This window comes from Macrotis lagotis, chromosome X, assembly GCF_037893015.1.
Source record: "Macrotis lagotis isolate mMagLag1 chromosome X, bilby.v1.9.chrom.fasta, whole genome shotgun sequence".
NCBI lineage: Eukaryota > Metazoa > Chordata > Mammalia > Peramelemorphia > Peramelidae > Macrotis > Macrotis lagotis.
Genome location: NC_133666.1, coordinates 539,535,329 through 539,548,568, shown reverse-complemented (window position 1 = coordinate 539,548,568; position 13,240 = coordinate 539,535,329). Strand labels below are relative to the sequence as shown.

Below are 13,240 nucleotides of genomic sequence, written 5' to 3'. Positions count from 1 at the left end.
ATTTCTTATTAAAAGGGAAATACTTGAGTTTTAAAAATATTTTTTTTTCAATTCTATTGGTTTACTCATCAAAGTGACTACTGATAAGAACACTTCTACTTTTGTTGATTTTTACAATTTTCTTTTTTTTTTTTTTTGCAAGGCAGATGGGGTTAAGTGGCTTACCCAAGGCCACACAGCTAGGTAATTATTAAGTGTCTGAGACCGGATTTGAACCCAGGTACTCATGACTCCAAGGCCAGTGCTTTATCCACTACGCCACCTAGCTGCCCCCAATTTTTACAATTTCCAAGGGTTGTACTGAGTAGTAAGAGTTTTAAGTTTAATTGCCCATGGTTCATAGAAGGTGTTATTTTTCATCAGTGAGACTTGAAGCCCATTTGTGCCACACTTCCTCTCTAATAGATTTAATAGCTATTACCTACCTCCAGATCAATGACTGAAGGAAGTTTCTTTATAGTCCCTAAAGTTTGCATAGTTCTATGTAATCCCTTATTTTTGTATCTTTCAGATTCATTAGAGTACTATTTTTAAGTGAAAACATTTGACTTTTTTACTTAAACAGGTAAAGATTTATGGTCTATATGTATAAATTTATATGATGTTTATTTAAATTGATATATGTATATAAACTAATTTAAGTGTAGGTTTATCTAGTATGAAGTGGGAAATACAAATATGATAAATTCTTCATTTCTATTTTATTGTCAGATCATTTCTATTTTATTGTCAGATTTTTTATTGTGGTTAAAAGCTCTCTATTTTAATCTATTTTTTTCTTGGTTACAAACCAAACTCAGCTAACTATGAGATAGATTAATATTGGAACCAACAGAAGACAGAAGTGTGAATTTTTAGGATGAAAACACTAGGACATAATGTTCAATTCTGTCATATATTTTGCCATTTTCTTTGGAAGTTACTCTTGGTTAGGTATTATGATGTTTTTACAAAGAATATTTGAATATAGGAATTACATAACTTAAATATCTGTGTTCTAAATATCAAATTATACAAACATTTTCTAGTTATTTTTTCTACTCAGAATCTGAGTATTAGTCAACTTCAGTATTATTCTGATTTTTATTTTCATTCCAAATATTCAACTCTAATAATTTCTGATTTAATACATATTAAGATATTTGCAAACAAAAAGTACCCACTAATTTGTTAATTAATTCATAAATCATAATTATGTAGTTCATAATATGTGCACAATTCCATGACCTTCTGGAACTGAGGGATAGCAAAATGAATAATGTATGGCCCCTTCTCTAAGATATGTACATAGATTTCTATGGTATAAGGTTTGAAAAAGAAAAATATGAGGAACAATCGAGGGCACAAGTAAAGACAGATTCAGTAAATATTGTTTAAATTTGGATATATAGATATGTATATCTATATCTATCTATCTATCTATCTATCTATATACATATATATTTATATGAGGTATCCAAAAGATATCAGTATATATATGAAACACTTTTAATTTTTATCAGTTCTATACCTCTGCTCCATAAAGTAGAAATGGAGATTTAATTATTTTTCTGGTAATATGATCAGTTATCAGTTTATCAGTTTGAAAATTCAACCCCTAGAAAATTCACCATTTCTGTTGGTAAAAATTAACAGCATAACACAATATCTAAATTTTCATTTCATTTCATGATATCTCCATAGGTGTATTCTAAAACACTAGTGAAGTCATAAAATTATTCAACAAGTGTTGACTGTCACATATGCAGCGAAACAGACATTCCCATGCTCCACTATTCTAGTTTTACAGTGCATTTGCCTAAAGTGCAAAAAAAATGTCTGAATATAGATTTAGTCATGATAATGGGTTTTTCTACTTTGGGCAGTTTTTATGCTATATTCTTCAATGCAGTTAAATGATGTAAAAAAATTATTGAACACTTACTATCTGCATTATCCTAGACATTTAAGGTACAAAGCCAAAAACAAAATAAGGACTGCCCTCATGGAGTTTAATATTGGAAGATGACTACACTAAGATGGAATATGCTAGGATGACACACACAATGCCCATAAATATATAAATATACAAATGGATGAATGAATGAATGAATAAATGCATGCAAAGAAATGACAGCAGCAGCAACAATGATAATAAATATATCCACAAAGTTTCAAAGTTTAAAAAGTATTGTTCTTTTTTATATATGAATGGTTTGATTGCTAAAAGAGGAAGACAAACTATGGGGGCAGAAAATGAACTTTTGTCTGAAAACTAAAAAGAATTACATCATCTTGTAAGGGATCTTAAGGTACTTCAACCTTTATATATCAACTTTTTGTTTACTCAAAAAGGCAAAAAAAATAACAAATTGATTATAAAATCTGATAAACATTCAAGTGTGAAAATTTGTTTTCAGATAGGAAGAACAAACTCTTAGAACAATGGACTCAAGAGCCAAGAGGACTGTTTTGGAGACAGGGAAAATGCTGAGGCTGCAGGGCATTGTGGTTCCTTAATTTATTTGTATGAAATAATAAAAAATGCAAAATTGTGGATCATATAACCATTTGAAGACCAGAGGATGATTTTATAAGCATTTATTTCTTTTATAAGTTATAGAAAGATATATGTTGTGAAGGAAAAGATTTATCACTGAAGCCCATGATGCTGAGATTTGAACTGTTCATTGGTAATGTAAAGAAGACAGCAGAGAATTGAAGAACTAAATGGAGATTAGATGAGAAGATAGGAGAAAGTTAAGAGTAGAGCAGGGGAGTCAGCTGATAGGATGTGTAAGCAGCAATTAGAATTTCCTGATTGATGAAAGGCAAAAGGTCATTGGAAGAGATCTATATTCCACTTTTTACCCCAAAGTGTCACCTACAGGTTGAGAAAGGTTATATCTTATCAATGGTTCGGGTTGTCCTCTATTTGTGTCTAATTTGATAGAATGAAAAGAGTGGAAACTAAAGTTTATTTTTCATTTATCATTAGGTATGAGTTTTAAGTTTGTGTTAATGATGTTAATCTTTTTACTGATTGGGTCTGTGAAAATAGAACTTCACTGGCGTATTCATGAACTATAGTGGTACATAAGGTTGTAGTCTACTTTTCAATAGAATTCTGATACAGTTTAGGTTGTGACAGTTTAAAATGGTCACTCTCTGACAAAACTAAGGCATGCCATTGTAAAGATGAAAGAAGAGGATCAGGAATATCTCATGTTGGTGGCACATGATTGATACTTTGAAGGAATAAGGAATTTTTATTGATATAAATAAAGAATGAATACATTTCAGATCTGGGGGTCACACCTGTATAAAAACATGGGTATGGGAGATGGAATTTAATGTCTAGTTAATAGTTACATGTTATTAGAAAGTCTAGTGGTAAGTGTGTGAAGAAAATATGTCTGAAAACTCAGATGAGACTAGAATGTGAAACATATTCAAGAAGATTTATTACTACATTGAGCAACACATAACATGTATTTATATATATATATATATATGCTTACACACACACATACACACACACACAAAACCAAATTCATTAATCAGTTTGTCAAATGTTTTTAGTATCTATTATTTGCTTAGCACTATTCCAGATAAAATTTGAGACTTACTGACTATCTCTTAAATAAAAGTTATGTTTCTCTTAAAATAGATGAAAAACATAGTAATAGTAGCTAAATTGGTGATCCGACCACTAAGGCTGAGAGAAAAAAAATATAGAGGTCTAATAATTATCTTTAAATACAGAACTATAACAATTATTTCCAAAAACGTTTATTTTACCAGATTGTAAATTTTTTGAAGACAATTTATTCTCTAAAATAGAAAATATTTAACATGTTATTTATTTATTTATTTTAATCTGTTTTTAATTTAAATGATTTTACTTAAAGCAATTATCTTCTATAGATTCATCTAGTTTTCTTTCTACTTTTAAGAAGTGGAAATTATATGTCTGTATGGGATAAATAGGAATTGATCAGAAATTTTACAATTTATCCTCAACATTATTCAGGATTCAATATCTTGATATCTTGATTCAAGGAGTCCCACTAAGAAGACATAGAACTTATTTAAGTACATGACTTTAGCAAAATATTAGGGAAAACTTTTAGAAAAGATATTTTATGTGGTATGTAAGCAATTTTGGCCAAGACAATTAAAATCATTTTATTTACATAGTCTGTTAAGTTTGAGGAGCAGAAAATGGATGCATAGTTGCCCATAAAAAAACTTTGAAAAAGTAGATAAATACACATTCATACTTTTGACACCACTATGATATGCAGAGGTTGAAATTTTATACTGAGAGTCTCTTATGGTGTGGAAATTACTTCAATTGATTCAAGTGGGCAGCTATTCCTTAGCTTAGAGTCTGAAAGAGTTGCCTCAGAACCTGAGACATAAAATGACTTTTGCATATTATCACATGGCTAAAATGTGTCATTCAAGACAGAACTGAACCCAGATTTTCCAGAATTCAGGAAGGCCCTCTAGTCATTATAACTCACTGTTACTTATACACACACACACACACAAGCACACACACACACACACAGACACACAACTTTATGATACTAGATATAGATCTGACAGTGACCTTCCATATGATCTAATTCAACCCCTCTCAATTTACAAAAGAATCAATGCAGGTCAGAGAAATTCAGTAACTCACCTGAGCCACACAAGGTGTTAGTGATAGAGAAGGGATTTGAATTCAGGTCCTTTGTGGCAATAATTTCACAGCTCTTTCCTTTGTACAAACTTCAACTTCTGTGATTTAAATCATATAAACTTATAGCATAAATCTAATTTGATTCTTGGTAAAAAGTCTCAGGCAAATGACAGCCACCACATAATAGAAGGAAATACCAAAGTGTTAGATAGAGAAAAGGAAAAAAAAAGAGACAATGTAATATAAGAGGAGAATTTATTTTTCATTGGAATAAAGTATTGTGAAGTGTCTTATTGCTTTTTTTCTGGAGCTAAAGAGCATGTTAGTCAACAAAGGCCAAAATAAATTAGATATTGAGAAATTCTTTGATTAATCTGGATGAATTAGGTAGTAATTCTGGTTCTTTTAGAAAAACAAACTAACAAACAAAAAACAATCAGTATCATTTACTCAGAACTGGAGGTTTTGTAGCATGGTTTTATGTTTATTGAAATGTATATCTGGGGGGTGGATAGGTGGCACAGTGCATAGACCACTGGCCCTGGAGTCAGGAGTACCCAAGTTCATATCCGGCCTCAGACACTTAATAATTACCTAGCTGTGTGGCCTTGGGCAAGCTACTTAACCCCATTGCCTTGAAAAACCCTAAAAAAATGTGTAACTGGAAATTTGAAAAAAAATGGATGGAAATATTAACTGGAAAATTTTTTTTTTTGACAGCTGGATGAAGAAGCCTCGGTGTGGTGTGCCTGACCAAACTCGAGGTAGCTCCAAATTTAATATTCGTCGGAAGCGATATGCACTAACAGGACAGAAGTGGCAACACAAGCACATCACTTACAGGTAGAAAAATTGACATCAATTCTATTTGCTGACATTTTATGTGATAGTTATTTTACAAAGTTATTTGACTTGGAGTTTTAAAGTCCACGAAATGTTAATATGCAGCCTTAAAATATGGACCTCAAAACCTCTGGTTGTCAGAGAACAACATATATATATATATATATATATATATATATATTTAGCTTACAGTGGGATATTATGGGAAACGTTTTAGACCTCAGTTCTCTTTAAATGAATGAATACTTCTGGCTAATTTAGTATAATGTAAAAAGTCTGAATTTTCTTAAAGAATCTAAAAAATGAGGACAGTTAGGTGATGCAGTGAATAGAGCACCGGCCCTGTAATCAGGAGGACCTGAGTTCAGATGTGAACTCAGACACTTAATAATTACCTAACTGTATGACCTTGGGCAAGTCACTTAACCCCATTGCCTTGCAAAAGCCAAAAAAAATCTCAAAACTGGAACATGTAATAAGTACTTCAAGCCCATTAATTTAATATTTAATTCTTTTGACAAGTATTTTTCCCAAGCACACCTAAACATGTTTGTGTACATACATATATGTGTACATTTATATGTGTGTATACATACACAAACTTATGTACATACATATTCATTATTCTATTTGAATAAGAATTCCTTAGAAGACCCTAAATAACTTTTAGCATCATTCTATTTATTTCTTTTGTGTGTGTAGAAAAATCAAAGTTTCACTTTAGATGAAAAACAGCCCAAGGAATGTGGGTACCTTGCAAATTTTGATGATAAGAACTACTGGATTTAGTTGTATGTTTGCGCGTCACAATTTGTGTCAAAATAAGTTAATAATAAAGAGAAGGATCATAGATTCTACCCCATATGAAAACCCTTTTTGCCTTAAAAATGCTGACTTTGAATAGATAAAAAAGAATTACTATTCAGTTCAAAAAAATTCTACTATATAAAATTATAGTTTTGTTCAGATTTACCAAGTAAATTGGTTCATAAGTATCAAACTTCTTTTAGTTTCTTTCTAATAACTTAGACTCTTTTGAATTATGGCAATATCACTATGCTTTTGGCTTTATTTTAAGGACATGCTTGCATCTATCATTTCTGTTGTGTTGTGTAAAATTGTCTTCATAAGCAACAACAAAACCAAATGCTAAAAGTTTAAAACCAAAAAAGACAGATGTATATGACCATGATTTCTACATGATGAACCATTATTGGGTATTACCATGTCAACAATAATTTTTAGGCACCTACCTCAAGAAAGTTTTCAGTTACTGAAACAACTTTATAGCTGTTTGATTTAGTTCTCTTCAGTTTGTAAGTATATATGCCATATGGGCAAAATTAAAAAAAATAAACCTTGATAGCATCTGTCACTTCCTCTTTGGACTAGCAGTCTTACAACACTTTGAGAGAATGTGATCAGATATGTCTGTTGGAATTTTTTTTTTTTTCCACAAAGTCATGAAAAACCTCATGGTATTCTTTTGGAAATGTTTGCCTATTGATTTGAGAGAAATTTGTGGTATCATTCCACTAAAGTGAGATGTTTTCCACTCCCAAATCCTCATTCTTTATTGTTTGAAATTAGATAATGCTGAGAGGGATTGGACAGATTCCTGTGGGATTTCTTAGGCACACACATCCTAGCTACCAAATAGCTCTCTTTTTCTTGACATTCTGAATTTCCTTCATTTGGCTAGCCCCACAAACCTCTTTACAACTACTACATTCTTGTTTAGAAATCTGCTCCTTAGAATCAAAGACTTTCTCAAATAATGTATTTCCTTATAAAACATTCCCATTCCAGCCCTCTTTCATTTATAAAGTACCCATTAATTGTTTCCCAGGTAATATCTTGTAGACTATTAGTTTTCTATTTTTGAGTCTCATTCATGCATTTCCTATTATGGTGGTATAAAACATCAAAAAACAGTAAGAAATTTAATTTGGATCTATCACATGATAGTTACTTGGAATACAAAGACAAAAATCTAACAAATCAGAAACTTAGATTCTAATAGTAACTAGTTTTTATTTAGTATTTTAATTTTTAATTTCTTCACATGTGTTAGCTTATTTGATTTTCAAAAGTATGATTGTAATCCCCTTTTCACAGATGAGGAACCTGAGGTTCACAGAGGTTGATTTTTCAGTCATTTCAGTCATGTCTGACTCTTCCTGAACCCATTTGCCATTTTATTGACAAAGGTACTGGAATGGCTTGTAATTTCCTTCTCCACCTAATATGATAGATAAGGAAAATGAAGCAACAAGATTAAATGACTTGCCCAAAGTCAGACAGCTAGCAAGTGTCAAAGACTAGATTTGAACTCAGGTCTTCCTGATTCTAGATTTGACAGAAACACCTAGCCCCCCCCCCCCCCGAGTGATTTATTCTTACATATAACAAGTGTCTGGTGTGTACTTGAACTTTTTCCTTAACTCCATGTCCAACACTCTTTTTATATTTTCCCTATATAAGTCATAGTGTGAAAGAAGAATCAAACAAAAAGGGAAAAAAACACGAGTAAGAAAAAAACCATACAATAAATTTTAAAAAGTGAAGATAGTATGCTTTTGTCTGCATTCAGGCTCCATAGTTCTTTTTTTGGATGTGGATAGCATTTTCCATCACAAGTTTTTTAGAATTGTCTTTGATCACTGTGTTGCTGAGAAGAGCTAAATCTATCCTAGTTGATCATCACATAATGGCCCTGATAAGGAGTACAATGATCTCCCAATTCTGCTGACTTCACTCAACATCAGTTCGTGTAAGCCTTTCCAATTTTTTCTGAAATCCGCCTGTTCATGGTTTCTTAAAATAAAATAGTATTTCATCACATTCATATAACACAATTTGTTCAGCCATTTCCCAATTGATGTATAAACCCTTCAATTTACAATTCTTTCTCACTATTTTGTACATAAGGGTATTTTCTCCATTTTAATGATCTCTTTGGAATATAAACCTTGCAGAAGTATTCCTGGATCAAAGGGTATGCACAGTTTTATTGCCTTTTAGACATAGTTACAAATTGCTCTCCAGAAAGGTTAACTCAGATCACAACTTGACTAATAGTGCATTAGTGTCCCAGTTTTTCCTCATCCCTTTCAACAATGATCATTTTCTGTTTTTGTCATATTAGCCAATCTGATAGATATGAGTCAGTATCTTAGAGTTGCTTTAATTTACATCTCTGTAATCAATAATGATTGGTATTTTTATATTATGGATGACTTTAATTTCTTAATCTGAAAACTGCTTGTTCATATCCAGTTGACCATTTATCAATTGGGGAATGATTTGTGTTCTTAAACATTTCACACAGTTCTTTATATATTTTAAAAATGAATGTTTTATCAGAAACACAAGGTATAAAAATTTCAATTCCAGCTTTCTAATTTTTTTCTAATCTTGGATACATTGATTTTATTTGTACAAAAACCCTTTAATTTAATATAATCAAAATTATTCATTTTGCATTTTATAATCTTCTCTGTCTCTCATTTCATCATAAATTTCTCCCCTTTCTATAGAACTGACAGATATACTTTTTCTTTTTCACCTAATTGACTTATGAAAGCACCTTTTATGTCAAAAATCATGTACGCATTTCACCTTTATATTGATATAGGGGTTAAGATATTGACTATACCTAGTTCTGCCATACTATTTTCCATTATTCTCATTAGTTTTTGTCAAAATAGTGAGTTCTTATCCCAGAAGCTAGAGTCCTTGAAATTGTAACAAAGCATAACTTAACTATAATTATTTCTACTGATTTTTTGTGATTAATTTATTCCACTGATCCACCAATCTATTTCCTATCTAATACTAAATATTTTTTGTTGACTGCCTCTTTATAACATAATTTTAGATATGCTATAGCTAGGCCTCCTTCCTATGTTTTTTTTCCATTAATTCCCTTGTATTCTTGACCTTTTGTTCCTCAAGATGTTTTTTATTACTATTTTTTCTATCTCTACGGAATAATTTTTCATAGTTTGACTGGCATGGCAATGAATAAGAAGATGAACTTAGGTAGAATTGGCATTTTTATTATATTAGCTTAGTCTACCCATGAGCAAGTCATATCTTTCCAGGTGCTTAGATCTGACTTTATTTGTGTGGAAAGTGTTTTGTAATTTCTATTTGTGGAGGCCTGGGTTTGTCTTGGCAGATAGACTTTTGTTTATAGTTAATTTAAATGGAATTTCTCTTTCTATCTCTTGCTGTAGGACTTTATTGGTAGTATCTAGAAATGCAGATTATTTTATATCCTCCATCTTTGGTAAAGTTGTTAATTGCTTCCAGAATTGATTTTTTTTTTTATCATTTCTAAGTATGCAATCATATCAATTGCAAAAGAGTGAATTTTGTTTCCTCTTTGTTTATTCTAATACCTTCAATTTTTCTTTCTTCTTTTATTGCTAGAGCTAACATTTCTAGTTGAATATTTAATAATATTGGTGATAATGGACATTCTTGTTTCATCCCTGATTATACTGTAAATGTTTCTAACTCATCTCCATTACATATAATACATCCTGATGGTTTAAATAGATACTGCTTTTCATTTTAAAGACTATTACATTTATTCCTCTGCTGTCTAGGGTTTTTTTCCCCCTCAAAGGAATGGGTGTGGCATTTTGTCAAAAGATTTTAAGCATTTTTTGAGATGATCATATGACTCTTAGTAATGGTTTTCCTAATATTAAAGTATCCCTGCAATCCTGTTATAAATCCCTATCTATCCAGTCAGTTTTTTATTCTTATGATAAAGTTGCTGAAATCTCCTTCCTAATATTTTATTTAAAATTTTTTGCATCAATATTACTTGGGGAGATATATCAATAAACGATAAGAAGACAAAATTTTCTTTGCCTATTTTGTCTCTTCCTGGTTTAGGTATCAGTACCCTATTGGTGTCATAAGAGGATGTTGGCAGAATACTTCTTCACTCGTTTTTTTCAAATTGCTTATATAAAATTGAAATTAATTGTTATTTAAATGGTAGAATTCACTTGTAAATTGATCTGGTCTTAGAGATTTTTTCTTTCAAAATTTAGTAAATAGCTTGTTTCATTTCTTTTTTCTTAAAATCCAATTATTTAAGAAGTTTATTTCCTCTTTTGTTAATCTGAACAATTTTTATTTTTGCAAATATTTATCAGTTCCACTTAGATTGTCAAATTTCTTGTCAGATATTTGGGGAAAATCACTACATTATTACTTTAATTTCCTATTCTTTGGTGATAAATTCAGCCTTTTTTATTTTGTTACTGATAATTTGTTTTTATTTTTCCTTTTTTAAAATCAATATAAGCAAAGGTTAATCAATTTTATTGTTTGCCCCCAAAAAGAACAATTCTTAGTTTTATTAGGTTAGTAGTTTTTTTAGTTTTAAATTTTATTACTCTCTTCTTAGATTTTTATATTTTCTAATTTAGTCTTTAATTTGAGATTTTTATTTTGTTCTTTTTCTATTTTTTTAATAACAATTAATTTCAATTTTATATAAACAATTTGAAAAAAATGAATGAAGAAGTAGTTCTACCAACATCATTTTATGATACCAATAGGGTACTTATACCTAAACCAGGAAGAGACAAAACAGACAAAGAAAATTTTGTCTTCTTGATGTTTAATGATACATCTCCCTAAGGAGTACTGTTGCAAAAATTCTTTTCAAAACCAGAAAAAGAACTAATTAAAAATCACAATTAAAGGCTAAATAAGAAAATATGACCAATTTATTAAAACTTCCCCATCAGCCAGGCAAGCTCCATAGTTCTGTTTTCTATAAATCAGGCCTTGGGATGGAAAGATTTTGGTAAAGACATGTGAGAAGGATGCCTTGCACAGTGTGCCTCCACTATAATAAACATAATTGTATACCCCATGCCTCCATTTATTTGGTTGGTTGGTGGGGTCCTTTGATATTGAAGGACTAGTAGTAACTGATGATGACCTTTTTTATGATGTTAGATATCAGATTGCAAGGGTGTGGGAAGAAAGTTTGAGGGTCATATAGAAGAAAGATAAAAATGAGACTTTTTATTTAATTAACATAGTCATCTCCTGGATGATCCTCTTTCAGAATTGGACATCACCTTTCTTATTTTCATATTGTTCTTCCCAATTTAGACTCAGCTCTTTAAGAGAGGGAAGTGTCTTTTTTCGTTCTTTGTACTCTCAGCATTTGGAATAGTGCCTGGCACACAGTAGACATTTAATAAATATTTATTGTGATTGACTGAAGATCTATGAAAAATTGGGGGAAAAACTCCCTTCCATACACTTCAATTTGAGTTACGTTTTTGAAAAACAAGTCTCCCTCATGATCCTACATATTTATTGGATTTTTTCCTGCAATAGCTTCCATTGTACATTTTTGTTAGGGTAAAATTCTCCCAGTTTCATGCTTCTCAAAATATTTTGGGTCAAGTGATGATAGCTATGACATACAATCTCCAGACAGGTAATTCAAATTTTCTTTGGCAGTCCAACTTTTATGAATTTTTAACATTCTTTTCTTTCTTTCCCATGAGTTCACTTTGAAAAATGTAAATATGATTGTGGTATCATCTAAAATTACAAGTATATACGTTTTCTCTGTTCAGATAGCATTAATTAATAATAATAACTAATATGAACATATCTAAGATTTGTTAAGCATTTTAGAAGTACACTTTACAGCCTTTTCATGTGATCCTCATAATGACTCTTTAAAGTAGATAGTAGTCTAATTCCAGTTTCACAGATAAGAAAACTGAGACAGAGAAGTTAATTGACTTGTCTTAAAATATATACTAGTAAGTGTATAAAATAGGATTTAAACTCAGAGCTTTCAAGCTCCTAATGTAGCACACTATGCATTCTGCAACTTAGCCTCCTGAAGTATCCACAAATTAATATACCACTTAAAACCTGACGGCATATGTGACTGGTTATGATTTTTCTGAAGGCATTAGTATGGTATTAATATGGTATTAAATAAGTATATTCACCAAACTTTTATTGATCCTCTACTGTGCTTGTGTATATATATTGTGTATATATATATATATATATATAGAGAGAGAGAGAGAGAGAGAGAACTGTACTTGATGTTTGAAAAGATACAAATTAGAGACAATTAAAAGCCCATGCCTTCATGAATGAATAAAATTAAATATGTCAAATGACATGTTATCCAGCAGCAGTTGTTAAAATATATAGAGAATTTGTTATATATTATTCTCAACCATTCTTCTTAAACCAGACACTTCTTAAACAAGAAATTTTCTCAGAATCTACCAATCACTACCAATCACTAGGATATATTTGAAAGCATTTAATCTTCACCAAGGCAGGCTAGCTATCCAGTAAGCTATTTCCCTTTAGGTGGTAACATTTTCCATCCTTGAATTTTACATGGCACTTTGTTTTGTTCATCTCTAATTCATCCATCAAATAGTTATCTAGGAATGTGTTCTATATATTTACTAGTCTGTTCTTTATTCAGTAGGAACTTAAGAAAATGGTCACTGGATTGAATTGAATTAAACTGACATTAAAAAACAAGCACTTATAATTTTTGTTCTGCAAAAAAAAAAAAAAGAATCAAGCTACAGACAGTTTAAGTGTGCCTCAATCTGCATTCAGACTCATTCATTTCTTTCTTTGGAGATGGACATCACTTTCATCCTAAGGCCATCAGAATCTTCTTGGATCATTGTA

General features: G+C 30.8%; 1 protein-coding gene across 1 annotated transcript in view; it reads left to right on the top strand.

Moving 5' to 3' along the window:
• MMP16 (matrix metallopeptidase 16) overlaps positions 1 to 13,240 on the top strand; it is a 395,619-nt gene that overhangs the window by 168,002 nt on the left and 214,377 nt on the right. Inside the window, exon 3 of the mRNA XM_074199650.1 lies at positions 5,393 to 5,515. Within this exon, the coding sequence (XP_074055751.1) occupies positions 5,393 to 5,515 (123 nt within the window). The remainder of the gene's footprint in view (positions 1 to 5,392; positions 5,516 to 13,240) is intronic.